Here is a 24,824-nt window from a genome sequence, read left to right as displayed (position 1 = left end):
GTAGCTACCAAAACCGGCAAAGTTACATAAATTAAGTTCACCACTGTATGGCAGTAAATTCAAAAATTTCTTACAATTTCAGATAACTCTATTTTAACTTCCAAAATACCGACAATCGAACTGTCAATATACATATTTTTTTTTTAATATATTTGTCAATATATATATATATATATATATTGACAAATTATATATTTATTTTTATTATTAATTATTAATTATATATATATTTTTTATTTAATTAAGCAATTACAATCAATCCTCATAGAGAATTATAAGAGGTTAGCGTGTTACAGTGGTATGGTTTGTAAGTTTCGGTTACTTAAATTCTAGAATTTGCTATTTAGTAGTATCTTTTAATGTACGTGCGTGAGCTGTAGTGTCTCTGAGGTGGGTGGCAACAGGAACTGTCAATATTACATACTATTTTCAAGCATTAACGATTTTGCAGACAACCTTTCGACAGCCGGACAAGCTAGCTCATTCCCGTCCGGTTCTTACCTCTCCCGAGCAGTTTGAGCTCTCGGTGTTTGAATGATTCATTACACCTTAGTCGTAATGCATAAAAAGTACACAAATTCTTGTGACGATATGGCGTTCCTTCGAAGAAGCGCTCGTGTGCGGTGCACAGCCTGCACAACCGTACGTGGCGGCCCTGATTTTGAATAATCTATTATAAGAGTCTCTACGAAAAATAAGGCACGGAAATTCGAATCCACGATCTTCGGATCCACAGTCGATCGCTTTTACGACCAATCCCGCACCTTACTATTCGTGTTCATGTTTTACTCCTTATTCTTGGATATGGAGGGTGCAATACTACACTATTTGTACACGAACAGGATCGTAGAAGTTTGATCTGAAAGTCCTTTCATAGGCATTGCTGGCACCCGTTAATTATGCTTTCCAAGCTTATTCAAATGATATCGCTTTGAAGATCAATCATGCTTTCAATTACTGGCTCGAAGTACCACAGAATAAACTCGACGAGATCCAAGATTTGATAAAGATACTTTATAATGCTACCTTCATGTAAGTTTCCTAGATGTCATTCGTTTCTAGAGTTCGCTGTTATCAAACTTCACTTCTATTAAATTATCTCAATACTTACAGGCTCGATGATACTGCAGATTCCGGAGCTTTAAGATTCAATGTCCCTGCTGCTTATCATCTCTATGAAATGGCCATTACGATCACATCTGCTTGTATTGCTATTAATATGGTCTATGAAAGAACTCATACTTTGAACCATCCAGAGATGAACTACAATGAGTACTGTTCTTTCTGTTTATGCAATGGTATTCATCTTATTATTATTACAATTAGGGATTGCGTGTATTTTTCGATGCGATGGATCGATTATAGAGAGGCCAGGGTACTGAGATCTACTGGAGAGATAATTATATTTGCCAATCTGAAACAGAGTATAGGCAGATGGCTCATGAAAGTAAGTAAAAAGCTTCTTGAAACGGAGCGTTCGAAGTCTTTTTTTTTTAATCAAACGCGAATAATATGGTTTGATTTTTTCTTTTAATTTTAAATGAAAGCGCACATCATCACAATTAAACGCGATGAAACGTATATTGTTATTGAAAAACACAACCATTAAGTTCTTTTTGGAAAACTCATTAAACATAAGAATTATGAATGACAAATGGATGTGTTACAGAGCTGATTTTATTTTGTTATATGGATGTCCTCCTCAAGCAGCTGTTCTCCAATTGTAAAGAAGACTTTAAACCTTTAATAAAAATCATAAGCATTTACTTTCAAATTTATAATGATTACAGTAATCTATATCCCGGAGAGGCAAGTCTAAGTGAATACATATATTAATTAAACGTATAAAAATAATTCGGAAAGATATGCTTCTTAACATAAACTAACATCATAATTTTAAGTAAATAGATTCTGTTCTATCTTATTTGATAATAGGCAAAAATGCTACAAATCGAAAATGTTTTGTTTGAAATGAAACATACTATTACAAACAAAAAAAGTTCTACTTTTAATTAAATTTTATTCGACAAATTTTTAAAACTAGTATAATAAATACAATTGAAATTTATGTAAATAATACAAATACTCCTATTAATCTATTCGAGCTTAATTTGTTTATAGTTAAATACAGGTTTAAAATAGATACCTTTCCAAATTGTACACATTTAGTTTGTAATAACGAGCAAATCATTTTAATTAATAAGTGAATTTCATTTTATTAGCATGTATTAGTGTTGTATCACGTAATAATGACTTTTATAGGACACAGTGGATGAAAGTTTTGCCGATGACATATCAGCAGGGACTTTTACTTTCCTTATCATACATGCTATACGAAATCATCCAGAAGATCAACAGATAATTCGTATCCTTCTTCAGGTCTAAATCAGTAAGTATTATACAGGAGTTTATAGGAAAAGGGGGGGGGGTGATGAAAGAAAGGAAAAAGTTCAAAGTTTCAAGGATTCAAGAAATAATAACAATCAATTAATAGTTACTGTTTTATCCATTGTCACTCTTCTTGACCTCACGTTACAGTAGATTTACATTTTTTATTTTTTATTTTGCATTCATAGAGTATGTAAAAATGAAGAGAATGTAGTGTCCCTCTCTTTTCTATCCGTTATTGATATAATTTTATTTTAAAGTCATTTTTTTCAAGCAAATACCTTGACATTCCTTAATTATGATAAACAAAGACATTTTGAGGCGACGAACGAAGGATTTGAGGATGAAGCAATACTGCATTAAACTACTAGAACAGTTTGGATCTATCGATTACACAAGAGCTACCCTTGAAAAAATGGATAAACAAGCAAGAGAAGTGATTCAGCATTTAAGAGGGAATTGCACTCTGTGCAATGAGACAATTCTGAAAACCCGTCAAACAGCTTGTCGTTTATACTAGCGCAGTTTACGTAGAGGACACTCCCTCGCTAGCTTTTCGAACAACAAACTCCTTCTCGAATTCAGAGAAAACGGTTTTAGTTTTCACTCCTCGCCGCTACAACTTCTAATTCTTTTGCTCTAAAAATTAATTTAAATTGAAGAAAATGATCTCAACAATTCTATCGACTGTAAATAAATATTTATTTAATTGGCTTGTTGTTGTCTTTAGTTAGCTCACACTTGGTACATGACACTAGTAGACATTGCGTACCATACTTATAAAAATAATATTTATTTTTAACAATATAAATCCCACTATATATAATAATTGTCTGGACGCTACAAGATCCTATTCTATTTTGAGCTGACGTTCTATTTCTTTAAATGCCGATGACGTTTCTTTTTCCGCTGAAGGCTTAAATAAACGAATTACCTACTTTATCTTCAAACTTCGTGCTTTCACCAACGAACGCGTAATGTTTCGACTCACTTATATCTCCTTTACGCTTCTTTTGTTAACATTCCGTCCATTACTTCGATAATATCCTTTCCTGTTGAACTTATAACACACCACACCTTTTGCCTTTTTCTTATTTCAGTGAAGGTTCTTGTTATTCTTTCCTTCCAAGTTTTCATCTTTCTTTTATCTTCTCTTGAAATTGCCAATACCACTGTATTCGTACACCGAACAATTACGACTATAACTTTTAGTGAAATTATAGTATATTAATTTAGTTTTATAATAAATAACGATTATGTCCATGTTCTCGCATATCTCTGGAATGAATATAGTACAAAAAAACATGTAACTACTTTTATCATTTACATATTCAATAAATGTGTGTAGGATTTATTATATGTTACTTTATTTATAAAATACTGACTTAACTATTAACGAAACTAAAATGAATAGAGTCCGCTCAACGATCCGCTCTACGTCTATTCGCGCCGTCTTTACCCTTCGACTGCTCAACTAAATCTGCTCTCAACGCTTCTTTTTTTACTTACCCTTAAAGTTAAACTCTACCCAGGGTCTTTCCCAGGCAGGGGAACGTTGTCCTAGGCGGCCTCGCCGAGACGCGCCTGGACAACATCGGCCCAAGTGGCCAGGTCATAAATTAAACTAAACTAAAGCTACGTTACAATATCCTTATACCTATCCTATAGCTAACGCTCTCTCTCTCTCTTCCTCTCTCACGCACACGCACACATTCCCACTCCTACATGTGTGTTGATGTCAGCATTTATAATGTACAAAAAATTCCATTCGTTCCACTTAAAAAGATGGCTGTGATAATTGACACAATATTGACAGCTGTACCAGAACAAGAAACAGTAGCCTGTTTTTATTTACATCGTATAAAGTCGCATGCCCCCTTAGGGTATTAGCGACCACGTTTGTAGGTACAGGGTGATCTGTTCGCTATTAGACACAATGGACAACCACAACAATAGCCAACCGTCATTGTAGACTATGACGGTGGCCCATACGGTCGCTTTCGTTGCGGGGATCACCGTCATAAAGTCTACAATGACGGTCAGCTATGATTGTGGTTGTCCATTGTGTCTACTAGCGAGCGGATCACCCTGTATAATCGCTGCAAGGATCTTGCGAGGTCGGAAAATCGGTCGGAAGTCGATTTTTACAACTGAAGCTGACTGCAATTAGTAATCTAACACCTTTTTAGACAAGGATAGAGGTAGACTTTTCGTTCAGGACTCGTTAGGTTTCATTAGGCTCAGAAACATGTTTGAATTCGTCAAATCTATTTTAAAAAATATCACCTTATTATATATCATATATATAAATATTACCTAATTTATATTGAATAGTAAGATGAAACATTTTGATTACTTTTTTTAACATTTATTAACTTGTTTTAACTTTTTTAAACATTTATTAATTTTGTTTAACTTTTTTAAACATAACTGTTTATTAATATTTCTATGTAAATGAATAATTGTCGGTTAACGATGATTTGCATTTTCACCATTAAAAAATATCGAAGGAAAGTCGCCTTCGAAACAGCCTCCAATTTTTCTTTAATGTTCAAAGAAATTTTTCAAAAACTTAGTGTACAATTTACATGATACATCTATAAAATAAACTATTTTTTAAGAAAACGCCAAACAAGAAAAGCTTTCGAACTTGAAACGTTGTGTGAATACTGAACATATTGTTCTATACAAAGAATAATTTCTTTTTCTTATCCTTTTTCTTATAATTTTATAAATAACATTTATTCTTATATCTGAAGATCTTATTAAAATTAGAAATAAAAATAATAACCTTACAAATCCGTTGGTTACTTTTTGTATTTTCGGTACTAGGACCTTCAACGTATAAATCTGATGTTCAAACCAGTTAGATTTTTTTATTTGAAATGTTTATTTAACGTTGATAGAATCTTATTACAATATTTGGTAAAAATAAGGATGTCTACATATCCGTAATGCTGTAAGAACACTGTATCAGTCTTTTAAATAGAAGCAAGTACATGGTAATAGTACTTTATCAGATCCGAGGTGCGATTGGACTGCAATACTTGATATTAATTCGTTTATTTAGGTGTAAAGTCGTTACAAATTTAGACTATAGCATGTAATACTTGATATCCAAGAGGTTCATTAACTTATGTTAAATGTAGAGGAAAGTCGGAGATTACAATGTTAATAATAGCTACATTTAAACATAAGGCAAACTCGTAGATTCACGTAAACAGTAGAATAGATGAACTTAAAGAATGAAAAATTGTCTGCTGGTGGATGGAAAACCTTGAAATTATTGACGAAATCTTGACCTGCGCAATTAACAATGAATTAACCATTAGAGCTTATATTGTACTTCGCGCCTCTTCCTCGAAATCAAGATGTAGTACCTTCTACTTTATGCCGATGTCGTCACGATTTCAAAGTTCTAGGAACTTTTTTGTTCCCTCTCAATGGCTCGAACGATCCCAGCTGAACCTTCTTCTTCTTCGTGCCGATAGCGTCACATTTGGAAAATTTGAAATTGATTATAAAATGGGTAAAAAACGGCATTCATCGAGTTCAAGAAGTTCATCGAGTGATGAGTCAGAGCTTCAAAGTATTAAAAAACAGTTAAAAAGATTGAAAAAGCTTATAAAAAAGAAACGGGATATCAGATATGGTAAGTATGTGAAAAAAGGTTTGGCCGTGTTACTAGTCTGCAACTAGTAATATGTGAAATGTAATTGTTATGACAATTGTCGCAATGCTTGATACGGCGGAAGTGGCTCTCGAATCGGAAGTATTACGGGTTATGGGAGATCGACTTATGTCGGGCAGAGTCTTAGCTCCGGCAATACACAAAGATTTAGCGATTCGAATAAAAGAAGTTATTCAAAGGGGTCTGCCGTCAGAGGAACGAAAAATCTTGTTGAAAAAATTTTCTTAAGCAGAAAACTGTCTGTTCATGGATCTGCCTGCAAGATGTAGTAGTGAAAAGAGATTCACGTATCATGAAAAAGCAACAGCGAATGACGGCCAGTTTAGCAGGAATGACTAAGCTAATGGGAATCGTTCTTAACTTGTCAGTTAAAAAAAAAATTGATATGATAGAAATAATTGGTGGCGTGTTACGAATTCTTTCAGATTTATTAAATGAGGAAACGTTTATTCGTAGAAGCTTGATTTTAAAAAATATGGACGCATCAATGCGAGAGTCGTTGAAGTCTGCAAGTGGTAGACGAGTGGCTGTTCGGAAAGAATTTGGAAAAGAAAGTGAAGGCTGTAAAAACATTGGAAGTTTCAAGTAAAAGTCTGAAACCGATATTCCATAATAACCAGGGCGATTAAAAAAACTGGAGGGGCCCGCCACGGCGCTCGAATTACAAGCAGAGATTCAGTGGAACGTCGGGCGGGCAGAAATCGAACAACCAGAAATACCTTTTAGTAGGAAAGTTGTACAACTTGTGCCCCCACCGCAGCCTCGATGGTCTTATCAAGAAGAATTGGTAATATCTGATCAGTTAAATAAATTAACAGATAGAGGTGTAATTGAGGAAGTTAGACCGACCAAGGGTCAATTCATTTCTAATATTTACCTGGTACCAAAATCAGACGATGGGCATCGGTTCATTTTAAACCTTAAATCGCTTAATAAACTTATTGATATGGATCATTTTAAATTAGAAGATGGAAAGATTGTTCAGAAAATATTAGCACGCGGTTGGTTTATGGCATCAATCGATCTTAAAGATGCTTATTACGTGATTGCAATTATAGACTCGCATAGAAAATTTTTAAAATTCTATTTTCAAAAGAGGCTGTATCAATTTGTCTGTTTGCTGTTTGGTCTTAACGTAGCACCATATGTTTTTACTAAAGTAATGAAGCCAATAGTAGCATATTTACGCTCAACAAGTTATGTTTCGGTAGTCTATCTTGATGACTGGCTGTTATTCGGTTCATCACTGCCAGCATGTAATAAAAATGTTGATGTCACATGTAAGTTACTAGAAAGCTAGGATTTATAATTAATTTTGAAAAGAGCCAGTTAATACCGACTCCGAGATCCAAGTTTCAGAGTTTGGTATATGATTCGGAACAGATGTTAGTGGAACTTCCTTTGGATAAAAAGTTAAAAGTCTCTAAGTGACTTGATAAATTTAAGAATATTGGAAAATGTAAAATACGAGACTTTGCATCGTTCATTGGAATGTTAGAATCTTGTTCTGCAACGTTAAAATGTAGCAGAGTTCATATGAGGAAGTTTGAGAGAAAACGGTTCTTGGCACTTAGGAAAAATAATGATAATTTTGAAAAATACATGAAAATTCCAATTTCATTAACAGCAGAATTCAATTGGTGGAGTCAGAACATATTCACAGCTTCTAATTTTATTACACTATTCAATCCAAAGTTAGGATTAATGGCTGTTTTTCTTGCTTTGAAATGTTTTGCGCAAAATTTGAAAGGCTGTGATGTATTATTGAGAATTGATAATACTACGACCATTGTGTACATAAACAAGAAAGGTGGAGTGGGGTTTGCAGAGTTAAGCGATTTGGCAAAAAGGATTTGGGATTGGTGTAAAATGAAAGATTCGCGTCTTACATTTCTTCTAAAGATAACATAGAAGCTGATTTCGAGACCCGACGACTTGAACCAGAAACTGAGTATTCTTTGTCAGATATAGCCTTTAAGAAAATTGTGAAAGAATTTGGCCAACCAGAGATCGATTTGTTTCCAACAAGAACAAATGCTAAATTAAAACTGCAAAATATAGAATATTCGAGCAGAATAGAGCATAATACGTACACTGCTAGTGATATTTGAACTTTTTGCCTCTTTCAAACCTCTATAAAGTACAATTCGTGAGGTTCTCTATTAATTTAATGCTTCGAATTGAAGAAACGTTATACAATTTATTTTATATTTCATTACAGCAGCTAAAAAACATCATTTATGCAATTCAGAAAATCTTCTAACTATATAAATTGTATGTACTATATAAATTTATTGGTTATCTACATTTTGTGTATGCGGAAAAATTTGAAGAACCCATGGTACTCCAGCGATATATGTGTAATTAATTAATTCTAATTCATTTTCGATTTTCGTTGAATTCATTAGTTTCTAATTCGTTTCCACTTTCTGAATTAAATGCTTGTTCTTTGTCTTGTTGTTTTGTTCTCTTTCATGGGTTTAATAATTTCAATCATTTACACAATATTTTAATACTTTATCGACCGGTAGCTCATTAATCGGCTTTTTACCGTGGCAGCCAATACTTTGTTATCTATTACCAAGATGGCACGCCATGTTCGTTTGTTTCTTTGTTTTGTTTGGTGTGTTTATAATGCGAACTGTGAGGCTACTTTTCGCCCCTGTGTTTTTTGCACTTTGCTAGTATTTATTTTGCCAAGATCTTTTTTCCTTACTTCCTTTTTCATTTTTTTCCATTACATGTCTTATGCCATAAGCTTTTCGATATTTTATAATTGTTAGCCAGCCCTAAACTAACCATGAAAAAAGACCCGTGCAAGACGCCCAGGATTCGAACTCAGGTTCTCAGTGTGCAGTCGGCTACTAATCATTATACGAATTATGAAACATTATTATATAAATATTAATCTGAAAACGAGTCTAATAGATAAAATAACCAGTCAAATACGTCAAAACTGCTCAACTTTAAATACTCATAACTTTTAAACCGTTGGATTCCTAACATTAAAACTTCCATGTTTGTAATCTAGGTTAAAGTTCCGTCAAAACATATATTATAGTATACCAATGCCATAAAAATAAAAGATATGAAATTTAATTATATGACTAACAATTACCAATCGATAAAGTGTTAAGTCTAAATTCATTTGTAAATATGTATTCTGTGAATTATTTGTTCATTATATTAATTAAATATACTGAGTATTCAACTAAAGCAACTGTTATGGCTTTACTTATATTATTTAGAATTCTGTGGATTCGGATAGATCAGTCATTGGGCAATCGTGTATTACCTACTCGGTTATTTACTCTGATTGACTGAATAGATGGATTATTCAAAAATTACATAATATATCGTTACAGTATGAATATTTTTTGTAACAATCGGGAGATAGTGGTAATGTAACATTCAAAAAAATGTCATATTCGAACGGTTTCACTGGAACGCAATGAGTATTATTATTTAAAATTTATTTGCATCATATTACATGAAAGTTAACAAAACATGGACAGGCCTTGGTACGAATAAGTAAAAACTGATATGCCAGAGGGAACAAATAAACATTATGTAATGCTGTATAATTTAAACGTGCTTGAGCAACTACATGCAAAATTATATGGAAATTTAAAATAATGTGCTCACTCAACAATCTCCCATGAAACTGGAAACGAAACAGGAAATATCTAACACAAACATATATAACATATGACGTTACAAACATAAAATACACGAGTAATATCAAATAAAATCAAAATATTTCCCGTTGATGACTAGTCTTATTCAATGCAAGTTAGAAATATTTAGAAAAATCAAGTAGATTACATGTAACTTTCGATCAACTTACTTTAATTAATTACATTATAACAATGAAATTTTAATTCATACCATTTCATAATTGTAACACTGGGTTATTAAAGAATATTTTATATTCACTTTATATCCACATCGTATTCGTTATAAAAATCAATTTGATATTCATGAATAAATTGAGCATATTTATTACATCGAACCATCATACGATTTCTAAATATAAAACATGAGTTCGCGAAAGTTCTTAGACGTGTATTGAAACAAACTAAGATTTATTAATGATTCTACTATCTTAAGTAATCATAAAAATACGTTTAATCGTTAGTTTGTTTTTCTCGGTTATCGTGAAAAAATATTTAATATTAACGCTACGTAGATTTTATTTGTTTTTATTATACATAAGTATGCATATACAATAAAAGATTTTTCAAAAGGAACTTTAAGATTTCGTTTTTCTGATAAAATATAAATTGTTGTGTGTACAGTTTAGGAAACTGACTGTGATTAGAAACATGCTTATAAAGACGTTACTTTGCTGTCACGAAAAGGTTAACTATGTTAGCTTCCACTCTCGAACATATGCTTTCATTTATAATAAATATCAAATGAACGCGATGAATTGTTTTTTCATTTTTCACCGTAAATACTGTTCGTGTTAAATACTGTTGCAACTTGTTTGTGTTTGTATGTGTGTGATTATATCGCGGATCACAATTGAGTTCGCAAAAAATAAATTCATATTCAGATCCATCGCAATACATTACATTGCACATCAACAAATTTTTTAATATCCAAGCCAGTCATCCTTTAAATTTCTTGAAATTAGTATTAAATAAGAAATATAACATATAATATTTTAAGTATTAAAATTTCCCCTATCTATAGTTTTAATAGTTAAGAGTGTATATATTTTTACAGATATTACTGCAACCATTTAATTACATCCTAAAACTTCCTGGGAAACAGATTAGATCACTTTTAGCATCTGCTTTTAATCTGTGGTTAAAAATACCACAAGACAAAGTTGATTCTATCAACGATATAGTAAATATAGTTCACAATTACACCCTCTTGTGAGTATGTCAAATATCATTCATTTCAAGGAAATGTTGACATTGTACTACATTGTAGTTTTATTAATCGACATCATTTTTACAGAATTGATGATATCCAAGATAATTCAGTTTTAAGAAGAGGTTTTCCCGTAGCTCATAGTATTTATGGAATAGCTAGTACGATAAATTCTGCAAATTATGGTTCATTTATTGCGCTAGAAAAAGTTATAGCTTTGGGGCATCCAGAGGTAAACATTGTCATAAAATTTTATGTTCACCTAAACAGATAAAATATAAACTACAGATAGATGTTACCTTATAGGGAACATAATATTTAGAATATTCAATATTTACACATAGAAACATGTATGTTAAACAAAATTATTAGTAATATTTTTCAATTAAACAATAGTAGTAAATGTGTTAACTTTATTACTATTATTACAACTAGGGTGCACAAGTATATACGGAGCAGTTGCTGGAACTTCACAGGGGGCAGGGAATGGAAATTTATTGGAGAGACAATTGTATTTGTCCATCTGAAACTGCATATAAGCATATGACACTTCAAAGTAAGATTTAATTTGAAATAAAATTTGTAGCATTATCAGAAACATTAGAATTATTAATACCTTATGTGTTACAGAATCAGCTGCGCTTTTCATTTTAAGTATCCGATTAATGCAACTATTTTCAGATTGTAAGGAAGACTTTATTCCCTTACTAGAAACCATCGGGTATTATTTCCAAGTTCGTGATGATTATTTTAATTTATATAGTGAAAAGGTAAGTGTCATGTGATGAATATATTAGTGTTGTATTATATAATGACTTTTACAGGATTTCAAGAACAAAATATACGCTGAAGATTTGTCGGTTGGAAATTTCAGTTTTCCTATCGTACATGCTATACAAAGTCATCCAGAAGATACACAGATAATGAGTATCCTTTATTCAAATTGTTTATTATCCCCTTACAAGTTCTACCGTATCATGTTATTCCTTAATGATGGCGAATACAGATATTTTGAGACAACGAACAAGCGATATTAATGTGAAACGATATTGTGCTAAGCTATTAGAAGACTTTGGTTCCTTCGCTTATACGAGAAATTTACTCAAAGGATTGGATGAAACAGTAAGAACCGAGGTTCAACGTTTAGGTGGAAATCCTCCATTAATAAAAGTTTTAGATAAGATAACAGTTTGAAAGGATAAAAATGACCATCAACGCTTCTGGGAAACTACATTTACGTTCTATTTTCTATCGGCTCTTTTTTACTTGCTGTTTCGTGTCAGGACCGAAGCCACAAGTCTTGTTTGTGAAAAATGTAAGCGTACTTCATTACTTATTTTTATAACCTTATATATATATATATATACATGTTTGCGTCTGTACCCTCTGTCCAGGATCATTTGGGCACAGGCCCAGATCGCAAACGTTTCTACCTGGGATACGGATATAAATTGATGGGCTAAGTCGGAACGATAGTTTCGTCCCAAGCCCATCACATTGTGCTCCCATGCCCACTCCTGTCCCCGATTTGGCCCCGTCCGTCAACCAGCCTAATCTTCCAAGGGACAGTAGCTCTGCTCTACCTGCTCTTTGCAAACCTGTGAAGCAGCTTGTTGCTTATACTAGCGCAGTTTACATAGAGGATACTCTCTCTCGCTTTTTGAGCAACAAACTCCTTCTCGAATTCAGAGGAAAACGTTTTAGTTTTCACTCCTCATTGCTACAACTTCTAATTTTTTATTCTAAAAATTAATGTAGATTGAAAAAAAAATCTTAACAATCCTATCGACTGTAAATAAATATTTGTTTAATTGACTTGTTAGCTCACACTTGGTACATGGCGCTAGTAGACATTGCGTACCATACTTATAAAAATAATACTTATTTTTAACAATATAAATCGCACTATATATAATAATTGTCTGTATGCCACAAGACCCTATTCTATTTTGGCTGATGTATTTCTTTAAATGCTCATAACATTTATTTTTCCACTAAAGGTTTTCACGATTCTCTAGCATGCTACATTCTATTGGTTTGTAAATAAACGAATTACGTACTTTATCTTTCAACTTTGTGCTTTCACCAATGAACACAGAATTTTTCAACTCACTTTTATCATTTAATGAAATTATAGTATATTAATTTAGTTTTAATAAATAACAATTATGTCTATGGTATCTTTGGAATGGATCTAATACAAAAAAGAAATAATTACTTGTATCATTTACATATTCAATGAATGTGTGTGATGTTAGCATTTATAATGTATAAAAAAATCCATTCGTTCCACTTAGAAAGATGGCTGTGAAGATTGACACAGCATTGAAAGCTGTACCAGAACAAAAAATAGTAGCCTGTTTTTATTTTTTGTTTACATCATTTAAAGTCGCATGCCCCCTAAAGGTATTAGGGACCATGTTTGTGTAGGTACATTTTATATGGAGATTAACATGTATATCGTGTTTAGCCTTATTTGATGAGTTCCTTCGAATCGTCTAATTTTTATCTGAAAGGTTTTTGTTATATCAACAATGGTTTGAGCATTATCGATCTATAACTGGTTAAATGCTTCATCCCGTATATATTTATCAGAAATTGATTAATATCAATGTGTCATTTGACCCTTGAAGAGGATAATTGAAATACTTGTCAAACGTTGAATGATTTTTTCTTGAAGGACATATACGTCATACACTAAATAAGAAAAACATTATGTACGTAAGCTGAATTATCATCAATGTTCTTATACCGAATTGACAGCTGTGAAATATACGTATTTTACATGCATTTTCTATACGTTTTCCATCAGGGCCACCAACAACCATATTTCGCGTTGAAGCCCGATTTTAATTCGCGCTCTCCGCTGCTCGCGGCGCCAGTGTCGTTACTACCATATACCTTATAATCAGTGAGGCACTGATGAGGTTTTATGGTCGTCGCATGCGCGACTGGGTCCAAATCTGGCATCACTGACACAGAATATGAACTCAATGGCATGTAATGGAGTGACACTGGCGCCGCGAGTAGCGGAGAGCGCAAATTAAAATCAGGCTTCACGTTCACAAGAGTAGAGCTTGGGGCCTTGGAGAGTAGAGCAAACTTCAAACGCCTCAAGGAAGAAAGTTTCAAATCAAGTTCTTATATGCAACTATTATTATTGTATTTATAATACTTTTGAAACAAGTTTTATTTAAATATCTTTTTTTCAAGAGAACAAAATTTTCTTTCAAACACATGTTTATTTTATTCATAGGTAAAGGGAGAGGCAGAGGTAGGGGTGGTCCACCCCCAAGTGTAAGGTTTGGAACGTTGTTTCGTTGGGTGGATTACATGTCCAACGGTCAATGGCATCGGGGCGACACAGTTTTAATGTCTTTTTCTCGCGTGAATGGCAATAAAATTCGAAAGCGTTGTTTTTTTAGGAATACCCACCCCCAACTTCAGGCCCATCTGCAGGGTGAACGAGCAACCCCACGTCAACGCCGTTCATGGTATCGGATGGGCGAATAGTTTATTGACAGGTCCCCAAAAATTCAGATTTTTTCAATCACGCTTTCATTGTCAAATCGGAGCAGATTTGAAAGACTAGTAAGTGGACCGTGTATTTTATTAGGGACCTCCTTTTGTACGACCCCCGTACCCTCGCGAACCACGCCGCGACTTTGCGCGAGCGCGGCTAGTCGCCGGTCGCGGTATCCTTCACCCCAGGATCCTGGTACGGCCACCACCAGGAGGACACACGTTACTCGCGCAACGTATAAGATTACGATCTATCTTAAGAATTTTGTCAGCTTAGCGTTTTTACATGCAATGAAATAAGCGTGTGTTGGAATTTCAGGGTCCGTGGAAATTCTCAAGAATAAAAATGCAACTTTTGTTTAATAGAAGAGTAATTATAGAGAACAGGTACATCCTCACCGGTTTCGATGAATTTTAACTATATTGTAGAAATCAACATTTTCAACAACTTTTTTCCTATACATACATATAACTGTCGCCGAGAGGATGTACCTGTACTCTATAATTACCCGATGATTGTTCCACACCATTGTTAGATTACTTTTCAGTTTGCACGCTGTTTCATACGCTTAATCCAAGATGAAGCGACTTAGTGAAGATAAAAAGAACATTATTATTTGTTTGCGTGATAAAGGTTTGTCGTTGCGATAAATTGCAGAGAAATGTGGTGTCAGTCATACGATAGTTGCGAGAATAAGAAAAAGGTATGTTAGTGCAGCAATTTCTTCCCAAAACAATAGACCGCGACTTATCGCGCACCGTATTCGGTCGGATAGTCACAAAACACCAAAAATTGCTGCTCAGGAAATCGAAAAAAGTGCTAGCTAATGGACCATTTGTCGTTCTTTAAAAAAAAAAATTGGTTTGCGAGCGAAGGAAAAAAAAAGTAAACCAGCTCTTTCAAACAAAAATATTAACCCTTTGCAATCGAGGCCTTTTTTTCTTGTATCTACCAGCAACTCGAGATGTTTCTTAGCATTCTATTGCCATGAATTCTAAGCTATCTATGTAGATTTGATGATAAGGTCACCTTTACCTCACCGACAATCATTTTATTGACATTTCGAGCTCCAAAGAAATGAAACTTAAAGAAACATTAGGTATTGTAGATTTGCTGCGTGAAACCTAATGGTGCCTGAGAATCACCTCTCGAGCGCAAAGGGTTAAACCATGAAAACAATTTGTTGACACCTAGAAAGTATGGACAACCGAAGAGTGGAAAAGAGTTATATGGAGTGACGAAACAAAAATTAATGGATTCGAATCCGACGAAAGGTCCTGGTATTGGACTTCATCCGAGAATAATGATCAACCAGGTGGTATAAAACAAACTATGAAGTTTGGAGGTGGTTCCATTATGTGTCGGGGTTGCTTTACTTACAAAGGTGTTGGTTCCTTAGTTCGAATCGAAGGTGTAATGCGCAAAGAGCATTATTTGAACATTCTACAAAGTAATTTACCTTCTGTAGTTAATTCTATTGGATATGAGGAACGTGAAGAAGTATTTCAACAAGACGGGGATCCTAAACACACTGCAAAAATAGTTAAAACCTGGCTAGAAAATCATAATATTTCTGTGATGAAGTGGCCAGCACAAAGTCTAGATATGAATCCGATCGAAAATTTGTGGTCCATTTTGAAAAGAAGGCTGGCAAAATATAATAATCCACCTTCAGGTGTTCATGAATCACAAATTTAATTGACAGTATGCCTCGTAGATTAGAAGCATTTAGGGGGGAGTCTGGTCCAGCTAATGTATTTTTCTAATGCATATAATTTCCAGATATAATTAATTTTTGTTATTGAAACTTCTTTTACATATAAAGAGAGGTTCAAAGAAGAAAATTTGACAGTGTAGATTTAATTTGAATGTATACATATATAGATATAGTAGTCGCAAGGAAAGGATTCGGTCAAAGCGGTGGGACGCATACCTCATCGAATTATCCGATTCACTTGATTCAACGCTTAAATCGAAGGTAATTAAATTTATATGCTAATGAACCTTGACTCTTAATGAATTATTATTATAGCATAAAGTTATTGGAAAATAACGGCCGACATGTATCGTTCATTTTCATGTTTTTTGCCGCCATTTTTCCAATTAACAATTTTTTTTTGCAAATTGAGGTTCATACGCATTTTACGTACTTACTAAAGGAAAAAAATTTTCTAATTTTATCTATCAGATGTTTTCCCAGGGCTCCACATATCCCACCGTTTAGCATAGCATACTGCGAGAATGGTACTTTCGCCGGTGAGCGTTAGAGCCTCCGCAGACTGCAGACTTTCTATCGGCCGATAGTTTGATCAAGTTCTTAATCAGCGTGAAGATATATGCAAGTGCGCACACTACAACGATTCGGTATCGGCCGATAGATAATGTTGCGAGCACCCTTTGGATGGAGAAACTTCAGAAAAGTGAAAGCATTACGCCAAGTACATGAACAAGTGGAAGACTCAAGGAGTTATCATAGAAAAATAAAAGATCTCCATAAAAAACTACAAGAAAGTAGAAAAAGATGTGAAATCGCAATAAGCTGCCAGTACATGAAAGTCCTTTCCAATAAAGTGTAAAGGCGACACTGTGTAACACAATGTAAAATTCGGTTCTTTCCAACTATGCGCAGCTAAAATGCTGTGTTCAACAGTGTGGACGTTCAGACCCTAACTGCTCCGCGCTTTAGCGGTAAAATGAAGTAACAAAATGGCGTATCTGCCATAAATTGAGACTGTTTAGAAATTTGCCTAGATTTCTGCGGCCTGGAAATCAAATGCTTGACGTGGCCAAGCAAGGTCAAGGTGTTGATGAATAAGAATTATTTTAAAACCCAATACAATGAAAGTGTACTCATAATATTGTCAGAGTTTTAAATTGACAAATTACCTGAAAGTCTGTGAGAGAGAAAATATGGGTATTGATAATCTAACCCCGGGTCCACACTGCGGCGAACGCTGGTTCGCGTACATCGTTCGTGAACATGGTAGCTAACCCTGTTATTCGCCGATAATGTGGACAGGAAATAGCAGAGTTCGCTAACAAATGACCCTCCTAATAGGCGTAAAATCATAAAAGTAGCCCCGCTGGGTTAGGCGAAAACTGTGTTCGCGAACCAAATTCAGCGATCCACGAGGTGGTGGATCACGGAGGTGGAACACGTTCGGGAAAGGATAATACGCTTGACCGAAGTTAACATTATTTTCTTATTACTCATCCAAGTTTGTATATTTTTTGTTGTATCTTTATGAAAGTATATGCAATATATTGGCGAGATCAATCGCGAATGCAATTCAGACAACTTTAAGTTTCGTTTACAATATGCAATATTTTTATAATATTAATACTTGATTTTGTGAGCCAGTAACCGATTACAAAGTCTGTTCGAAAATAGGAAACAGATTGTAAAATTCTTGCCAGGAGATAATTAGGGCCTATGAAAAAACTAGATAACTTTTGTAGCTATGTGAACCTTTTGTACCTGATATCCGACTTTTCAAAAATTCATTTTTTTTATGGAAAATAATAGCATTTCGTTTGTACTTGATTATACCATCAATAGTTTCGTTTGTACCTTCATCAATGAGTAGTATGAACAAGTGTTAATATTATAAAAAAAATCTTACTTATCATAAGCAAAATTCAAAATTGTCTAAATTGCGTCGTATTTGACATCATTTTTATCAGAAAAATCGCGCCAATATATTGCATATATTTTCATCAAGATACAACAAAAAAAGCATAAAAACATGGATGAATATTAAGGAACTAATATTGACTACGATCACACATATTGTCCCTTTGGAGTATCTGTCGGCGGGTGGTCGTAAACGGTCGTTTGCTTTTGAGCATTTTCAATCGGATTCGGATCGCCCGAATCCACAAAATAACATCAGTTTCACAGGAGTACGAACATCGTAGATGTTCACCGGCATATTAGCGACAGTAAGAACACCCTTGCGAACGTTTTTAGCCTATGTTCTTGTTCGTGTTCGCCGCAGTGTGGACCCGGGGTTAGGTTCTGAGTGAGGCACCATCTCTCTATCCGGTCTAACGCATAGATTCTGTTTTCCGCCTGCGATTCTACCCGGGTGGTCACCGATGACTGCGATGCAGATGTCGTCCGCAAAACCTACCACTTTCACGCCTAGCTCCCCAAGTTGCAAGAAGAGCCTGTCGTCGACCAGCAGTCACAACAGAGGGGAATTTACGCCCTCTGAGGGCAGCACCTGCCGACTTGAGATAGAGCCAGTCAACGATAGACTCATTGAATGGAACCTTCTCGCAGCTGAGCATATTACATCGAAGGAGGTGTTGTCACACGCGCCCTCGATGTCAAGAAAAGCTTGACATCATAATTCTTGTCACAGCGGCGCGGACGCACGATGTGCGCTTCATCCTTTCTTCCATTTAGAACGCTCCCCACCCTTGAATTTTCGATGTTTCGACTTGAAACTTGCTATATGGGCTCATCATTAGTTGTCATCATTGTCTATTTACCTTCTCGGCCGTTTCAGTTTTGGAAAAGAAAAAATGTGTTTTCCGCCGTCTCAACCTCTATTGTTGCTACCCGCCGCCGTTCCTTCCGTTCCTTCCGCCGCGTGGTAGCAACCACGAATTCGAGTGTCGCAGTCAACGTGTTAAATACAGTTTTTTTCGATGTTAGAAATATGTATGCTCGCTAGTGTTTAGTTTCCTACAAAAAATAAAAATCGTAACTGTCATAAAAAAATATGCAATAAATGATGTTATAAACGTAAACAGAAACTCAAAAGGAAACAGAATTTTATTTGTCTTGCCTATGTCTACAAACAAAAGAATTTATTGCGTCGCGCGCTCAACCGATCACTTTGTCTGCTCAATGCAAAGTGCCTTCGGGACTCGGGACCACTCGCACTCGTAGGTAGGCGGCCCCGGCTATTCCCCCTCCACGTTTCTCAATCAATCGGCATCCCACATCGGAGCGTCCCATCCGTGACCTTTGTTGCGTTTATGCTAATAATAATAATGATGAAAACGTCGTTCACAATATTTTCGCTCTAATATTGCATTCTGGCTCACTTTGCAGCTCTGACCGTTGTGTACCGGGCTGTTCCTCTATCCGCCATCTGGGGACGCGCCCGATAAGCACTCAACCTTGCCTTCTACCCTTTTTGGGGGTCGGGCCGAGTATTAGTTATTCAATTTTTTTGTAAAAAACAAAATTGAATCAAGTTAATTGTTTAACTTTTAGTTAATGATTCGTTTATTTATAAATAATTCAAGGAACACACACCCCATTGGTAAACTTTAAAATGTTATACAGAGTGTTTTATAAATTGTGATACAGCCGAAATTTAACAAAAAACACTGACCTATCACAGGGCCCGATTAGCGCGCGATAATCGGATGCTGTGATTGGTCGGTGTTTTTTGTTAGCCCTCACCGACACTTGCAAAGGAAATTATTATTCGATTGGTGCCCCCTGAGGAAGACTACTCACATATAAACATATAGCAGACGACGCGACACTAGCAACGTTTGCTGTTATGTCCGCTAAAGTTATTTGAATATTCAAATTAATGACTCTTTTTTTAGATACATTATACATTATTTAACTTTTATAAATACTGGAGACCGGTAATACAGTAGTTTTATTTGATTAGAAATACATAATGGAGCAAAACAAAAATATACCGTACTCGCGTTCCGGTGACAAGGGCGAAGATGAGGTTAGTTTGAGCTAAACAATAATCACGCAGAGCTAGTTTAAGATATCTGTCAAAATGACAAAAATCTCTTAATTGCATTTGTATAGATACTACTGGAACCATTTAGTTATATACTACAAGTTCCTGGAAAACAGATCAGAACGAAGTTGGCATGTGCTTTCAATTACTGGTTGAAAATACCAACAGATAAACTTCTTGCTATTGGAGATATAGTACAGATACTTCATACTTCAAGTCTCTTGTGAGTATATGAAGTATCATCCATTTCAAAGAAATGTTGACATTATACTGTAGTTTTATTAATTGACATCATTTTTATAGAATTGATGATATCCAAGATAATTCGGTTTTAAGAAGAGGTATTCCTGTAGCTCATAATATTTATGGGATAGCAAGTACTATAAATGCTGCAAATTATGGTATATTTATTGCTTTAGAAAGAGTTCTTGCTTTGCATCATTTAGAGGTAAGCATTATCATAGAAATTTTTGTTTTTCTTAAGCATTGATTTAACGCATTGAATATGTCAAATATATGTAACAATGATTACATAATTTATGTTTGTATAAACAAATAAAATATATACTGTAGATCATTGCTATCTTACATAGAACAGATTGTTTGAAGTATTCAGTTGATTTACACATAGAAACATGAATTCTGTTAAATAAAATGATTAAAAATGTTTGTGGATCTTGAGTATTCAACTAAACAGTGTAAATAAATGTGTTAGTTTTATTACTATTGTTACAATTAGGGTACGCAAGTATATGTGGAACAGTTACTGGAACTTCACAGAGGACAAGGTATGGAAATTTATTGGAGAGATAATTATATTTGTCCATCTGAAACTGCATATAAGCAGATGACAATTCGAAGTAAGTCACCATTAATTGGAACATATATGTTTTTATATACATATTTTAATTTGTTGATAAATTTTTAATATTATTAGAAACATAACAGTTATAAATATTGTACATCTTACAGAAACAGGTGGACTTTTTAATTTAGCTGTTCGTTTAATGCAGCTATTTTCAGATTGTAAAGAAGACTTTACTCCCTTAGCAGGAATCTTAGGGCTTTACTTCCAAATTCGTGATGATTATTGTAATCTACATTTTCAAGAGGTAAGTATTACTTAATATATTGACTGCAATGTTGCCCAGATGTAGGTGATGTATAATATTTACAAGGAGCCTCATTACTCCTTTAGGGGTAATGCTCATATTTTACTATGTCATTACTTAGCTTACAATTAGTCTGAGTATAAGAAAGATAAAAATTACTAATAGTTTTGAAAATGATAAATATCATTTGTTCAAACGATTTTAACACATTGACTGCCATATCGTTTATTTATGTTTGATGAAACTAGTGTCAAGTCATTTTATCCCATAATGCATAGATTCTGAAATAAGGTAATGTTGTCTTAACGCGACATTGGCCTCATAATTTACATCAGGAGAGATAAAAATTAGTTCACAAGGCATTCAGGACATATATCATAATATAATCTAATCTAATAAATCATGTCATTAAATCGACAATCATGTATGAGTGTCTTGGTGGAATTAACACACGAATTTTGATTGGCAGTCAAGGTTTTAATAGATATACTAGTGATGTAGTATATAATAATCTTTTATAGTATGCCGAGAATAAAAGTTACTGCGAAGATTTATCAGAGGGAAAATTTAGCTTTCCTATTATACATGCTATACAAAGTCATCCAGAAGATAGACAATTAATGAGTATCCTTTACTTAAATATAGATAATTTTATTTCTGAACAAATACCATATTGCACCTTAATATTTGTGAATAGACATCTTGAGACAGCGGACAAAGGATATCGAGGTAAAACGGTATTGCGTTAACCTATTAGAAAAGTTTGGATCGTTTGCTTACACAAGAGCTGTGCTTGAAGAATTGGATAAAAAAGCAAGAGACGAGGTTCAGCGTTTAGGAGGAAATCCTTTATTAGTTCAAGTTTTAGATGAATTAGTAAATTGGAAACATCAAGGTGCTATTCAGCAACAAACAAAAAAAGCTGCATGTTAAGTTATGTTATCGATGCTTTCCATATGCTGTACATATCCACTCTATGTATAATTGATACTTTTGTCACGTACATATCGTGAATATTAAGTTTTTAATTTCCATAGCATAACATCTATAGGAGAACAAAATCATAAAAGCAAGGTTTATTTAGTTTATTTGATAGATAACATAAATTTCAGACAATAAAAATACTATAGACATTGCATAAAAGAGATTAAAGCCTCTTTTTTAACGTGTATAGATAATTACTGTTATGAGACGAATTGTAACTATACATTTTTAGATAATAGATATGCGAAATATACTATATTAATACATTAACCAACGGTATATGTAGTCTCGTAAATGCAAACACGTAAGTGAATATATATATTAGTATAAATTTCCTTACATTCTTTTTTTATACACAAATATACTTGACATAAAAATGTTCCTTGGAATGTTCTAAAATAAATTTGTGTTTTCTTCAAAGGAACGGTGGTATGGCAATTTTACTAATTTTCTAGAAATAGTACAAATGTAGGTTATGTTCTGCATTAACTATGAAACCAAGGTTTAAAGAACATTCCGTACAAATTTTTAATCTGTTTTGTATTTGAGCATTTCATTGAAGTCTGTGAAGTGGTTTTATAATAGTGTGATATTTAAAGTAAAGTTAGAAAAACGAATATGTAACTTTTTTTAACAAAAATTCTATTAGAATAAATGGTACAGTTGCTTTTTTTGTATCAATTGTTACGTACGTACAAGAATTTAATATATAATATGTTGTACATTATATTGTTCATATCAAAATTTTACTACTAATTTGCATAATATATGATCATATACTGTAGAACTCGCAATGTGATACAACATATACTGTTATATACTAAACCATTTGTAATAAATAAATATATTATCAGTACATCTAAAAAATATTACCAGAAACACTAGAGTTAGAATTTTCTAAATTAATTTATGTACAGTTTAATCACGCTTTGAATATGTGAGAACAGACTTGTATGCACATATTCTTATCCTATAATTTGCAATGGAATTCTAATTACATATCTTGTTCTAGTTATAGCTAATTCTCTTTCTATTTTTAAATTTTGTTACATCTTTTAAGTTTATAAAGTTATTACACATTTTTGATGAATCTTAATTTACGGTTATATTAAAATATGGTATATCAGTATATTATGGTTATATTATGGTATATTAGTATATTAAGTAAAAATATTTAACAAATGAATTTATAAAAATGTTTATAAAAAATATATAGAATTATTTATAGATTGTACAGAGTGTAATGTAAAGAACACACCACTCTTAAATTCATTTCTTGAGTATGTTGTAAAAGTGTGTAGAATAAATTGGTTCTTCTGGGCGTTCTCTAAATGAAGTACACGTATAATCCTTATTAGTCATAGGAGTACTTGCTGAGAATAATGTTAAATTATTATCTACAGGTGTTGCCAGTGATTGTGATATATAACTGCCATTTGATGACAGTGTTGTTAAATACTCTCGTTTTGCTTTGTAATGCGAATCAATATTGGGAGTAACTTCAACTTGTAAATGTTTCATGTCATTTGATATGTACTCATTAGACATGCTGCTATTATTCATACTTATTCTGTAGAATATAAATAATACATCGTCAGAATATTGAATAACCATATATACAACTTACTTGATATATATATATATATATAAGTATAAAACGAATAAAAACTTACTTTTTTGAAGAGTCATTTTCATAATGATAACCATATTCTGCTAAGACAGTCTCCAAGCTATCACTCTGTTCTTTTAATAATTCATATGTCTGTTTTGTTTCTTTGAGAAACTGTTCCATAGATACTGAATTCAGTGATTCGAATTCTTTCCTTTCTGATAAAATTTTCTGTATTCCCCCCTAATATGATAACACATTAAGGAATATTACACATTATCTATCAAGTTATTATACTTTAATAAATTAATTCATCCCAAAAACCTGTGTATTTTTTATAATATTCCATACTGCTTCAATGTGAGAATTTGTTTCTTCGGTACATTCTGCAAAGCGTCCGATTATAACTTGTGGCCGTCTCCATGTCTCAGTTAATTTTTCAATACCATCGTCAAGTTGCCGAGCTTGAAATGTAATCTTCTCAAAATAATTAGAACACATCATATAATACTGATATTAGTTCCTCTGTATTTTTTGCAGAACTTTGTAGAACTTATTAGATATTTTGAACGTCCATGTAACCGCTTTTAATATATCCCCAAACAATTCAACCAGCATGACAAAATTCCTAGAATAAGTAACTTCATAACTTCATAGCAGTAAAATGCATTTTTTCATTCATATCTAAAAGAAACAAAGAAACCGAAGAGAGTGGACTAGAATACATTATAATGTTCATATTCTATTTCATAACTATGTTTAAATACATTTTTATTAATATATATATATATATATATATTATATAGTATAAATATAAACATTTACATCTACTTTGTTCAATAAAAATGGAAACTGAAAAACAAAACCACCTGATTTACTTATTTATGTATAATAATACATATCTAAT

The 24,824-nt window shown here is 33.4% G+C and overlaps 4 protein-coding genes across 7 annotated transcripts; 3 read left to right on the top strand and 1 right to left on the bottom strand.

Moving 5' to 3' along the window:
- The first annotated feature begins 591 nt into the window (after positions 1–591).
- Positions 592–2,908, top strand: LOC128891109 (terpene synthase-like). The gene is made up of 5 exons (XM_054150328.1): positions 592–642; positions 878–1,032; positions 1,114–1,447; positions 2,263–2,365; positions 2,700–2,908. Exons 1-5 carry the CDS (start codon positions 592–594, stop codon positions 2,906–2,908), a joined length of 852 nt encoding a protein of 283 aa, XP_054006303.1.
- A 5,471-nt stretch (positions 2,909–8,379) lies between these two features.
- Positions 8,380–12,778, top strand: LOC128892735 (terpene synthase-like). Of its 3 annotated transcripts, XR_008461184.1 has the most exons (8): positions 8,380–8,439; positions 10,811–10,965; positions 11,051–11,195; positions 11,399–11,519; positions 11,594–11,733; positions 11,788–11,890; positions 11,970–12,278; positions 12,358–12,778. XR_008461184.1 is itself a non-coding variant. In XM_054153312.1 (7 exons), the coding sequence occupies exons 1-7, from the start codon at positions 8,395–8,397 to the stop codon at positions 12,155–12,157; spliced, it is 897 nt and encodes a 298-aa protein (XP_054009287.1). In that variant the 5' UTR covers positions 8,380–8,394; the 3' UTR covers positions 12,158–12,778. The 3 variants fall into 3 exon arrangements, 2 of the variants coding, with proteins under 2 accessions (XP_054009287.1, XP_054009405.1); XM_054153312.1 differs by having other exon boundaries at positions 11,970–12,778; XM_054153430.1 differs by lacking the exon at positions 8,380–8,439 and adding an exon at positions 10,223–10,440 and having other exon boundaries at positions 11,970–12,778.
- Positions 12,779–19,976: 7,198 nt separating this feature from the next.
- LOC128892886 (terpene synthase-like) lies at positions 19,977–22,689 on the top strand. 2 transcript variants are annotated; one of them, XM_054153637.1, is made up of 8 exons: positions 19,995–20,013; positions 20,129–20,194; positions 20,281–20,435; positions 20,516–20,660; positions 20,952–21,072; positions 21,185–21,324; positions 21,846–21,948; positions 22,022–22,689. In XM_054153637.1, the coding sequence occupies exons 2-8, from the start codon at positions 20,138–20,140 to the stop codon at positions 22,255–22,257; spliced, it is 957 nt and encodes a 318-aa protein (XP_054009612.1). In that variant the 5' UTR covers positions 19,995–20,013; positions 20,129–20,137; the 3' UTR covers positions 22,258–22,689. The 2 variants fall into 2 exon arrangements, with proteins under 2 accessions (XP_054009534.1, XP_054009612.1); XM_054153559.1 differs by having other exon boundaries at positions 19,977–20,194.
- A 144-nt stretch (positions 22,690–22,833) lies between these two features.
- Positions 22,834–24,695, bottom strand: LOC128893886 (uncharacterized). The gene is made up of 3 exons (XM_054155244.1): positions 24,242–24,695; positions 23,982–24,160; positions 22,834–23,878 (listed from the first exon to the last, which is right to left on the bottom strand). The coding sequence occupies exons 1-3, from the start codon at positions 24,419–24,421 to the stop codon at positions 23,578–23,580; spliced, it is 660 nt and encodes a 219-aa protein (XP_054011219.1). The 5' UTR covers positions 24,422–24,695; the 3' UTR covers positions 22,834–23,577.
- Between the last annotated feature and the right edge of the window lie 129 nt (positions 24,696–24,824).

Source organism: Hylaeus anthracinus, unplaced genomic scaffold (assembly GCF_026225885.1).
Source record: "Hylaeus anthracinus isolate JK02 unplaced genomic scaffold, UHH_iyHylAnth1.0_haploid 0, whole genome shotgun sequence".
In the NCBI taxonomy this organism is placed as follows: Eukaryota; Metazoa; Arthropoda; class Insecta; order Hymenoptera; family Colletidae; genus Hylaeus; species Hylaeus anthracinus.
Note: the sequence above shows the minus strand (reverse complement) of the source record. Positions and strands in the feature narration are given on the sequence as shown.

Excerpts from the sequence above, each read along its gene's own strand:
- LOC128892886 (XM_054153559.1), top strand. The coding sequence starts at position 20,138 with ATGGAGCAAAACAAAAATATACCGTACTCGCGTTCCGGTGACAAGGGC. Across the intron at positions 20,436-20,515 it reads CTTCATACTTCAAGTCTCTT|AATTGATGATATCCAAGATA; the intron begins GTGAGTATATGA and ends TCATTTTTATAG. Across the intron at positions 21,949-22,021 it reads AGAAGATAGACAATTAATGA|ACATCTTGAGACAGCGGACA; the intron begins GTATCCTTTACT and ends ATTTGTGAATAG.
- LOC128893886 (XM_054155244.1), bottom strand. The coding sequence starts at position 24,421 with ATGATGTGTTCTAATTATTTTGAGAAGATTACATTTCAAGCTCGGCAA. Across the intron at positions 24,161-24,241 it reads ATATTATAAAAAATACACAG|GGGGGAATACAGAAAATTTT; the intron begins GTTTTTGGGATG and ends TTATCATATTAG. Across the intron at positions 23,879-23,981 it reads GAAAATGACTCTTCAAAAAA|AATAAGTATGAATAATAGCA; the intron begins GTAAGTTTTTAT and ends TATATTCTACAG.
- LOC128892735 (XM_054153312.1), top strand. The coding sequence starts at position 8,395 with ATGCGGAAAAATTTGAAGAACCCATGGTACTCCAGCGATATATGT. Across the intron at positions 8,440-10,810 it reads GGTACTCCAGCGATATATGT|ATATTACTGCAACCATTTAA; the intron begins GTAATTAATTAA and ends ATATTTTTACAG. Across the intron at positions 11,734-11,787 it reads TTAATTTATATAGTGAAAAG|GATTTCAAGAACAAAATATA; the intron begins GTAAGTGTCATG and ends TGACTTTTACAG.
- LOC128891109 (XM_054150328.1), top strand. The coding sequence starts at position 592 with ATGGCGTTCCTTCGAAGAAGCGCTCGTGTGCGGTGCACAGCCTGCACA. Across the intron at positions 643-877 it reads GGTGCACAGCCTGCACAACC|GCATTGCTGGCACCCGTTAA; the intron begins GTACGTGGCGGC and ends GTCCTTTCATAG. Across the intron at positions 1,033-1,113 it reads CTTTATAATGCTACCTTCAT|GCTCGATGATACTGCAGATT; the intron begins GTAAGTTTCCTA and ends CAATACTTACAG.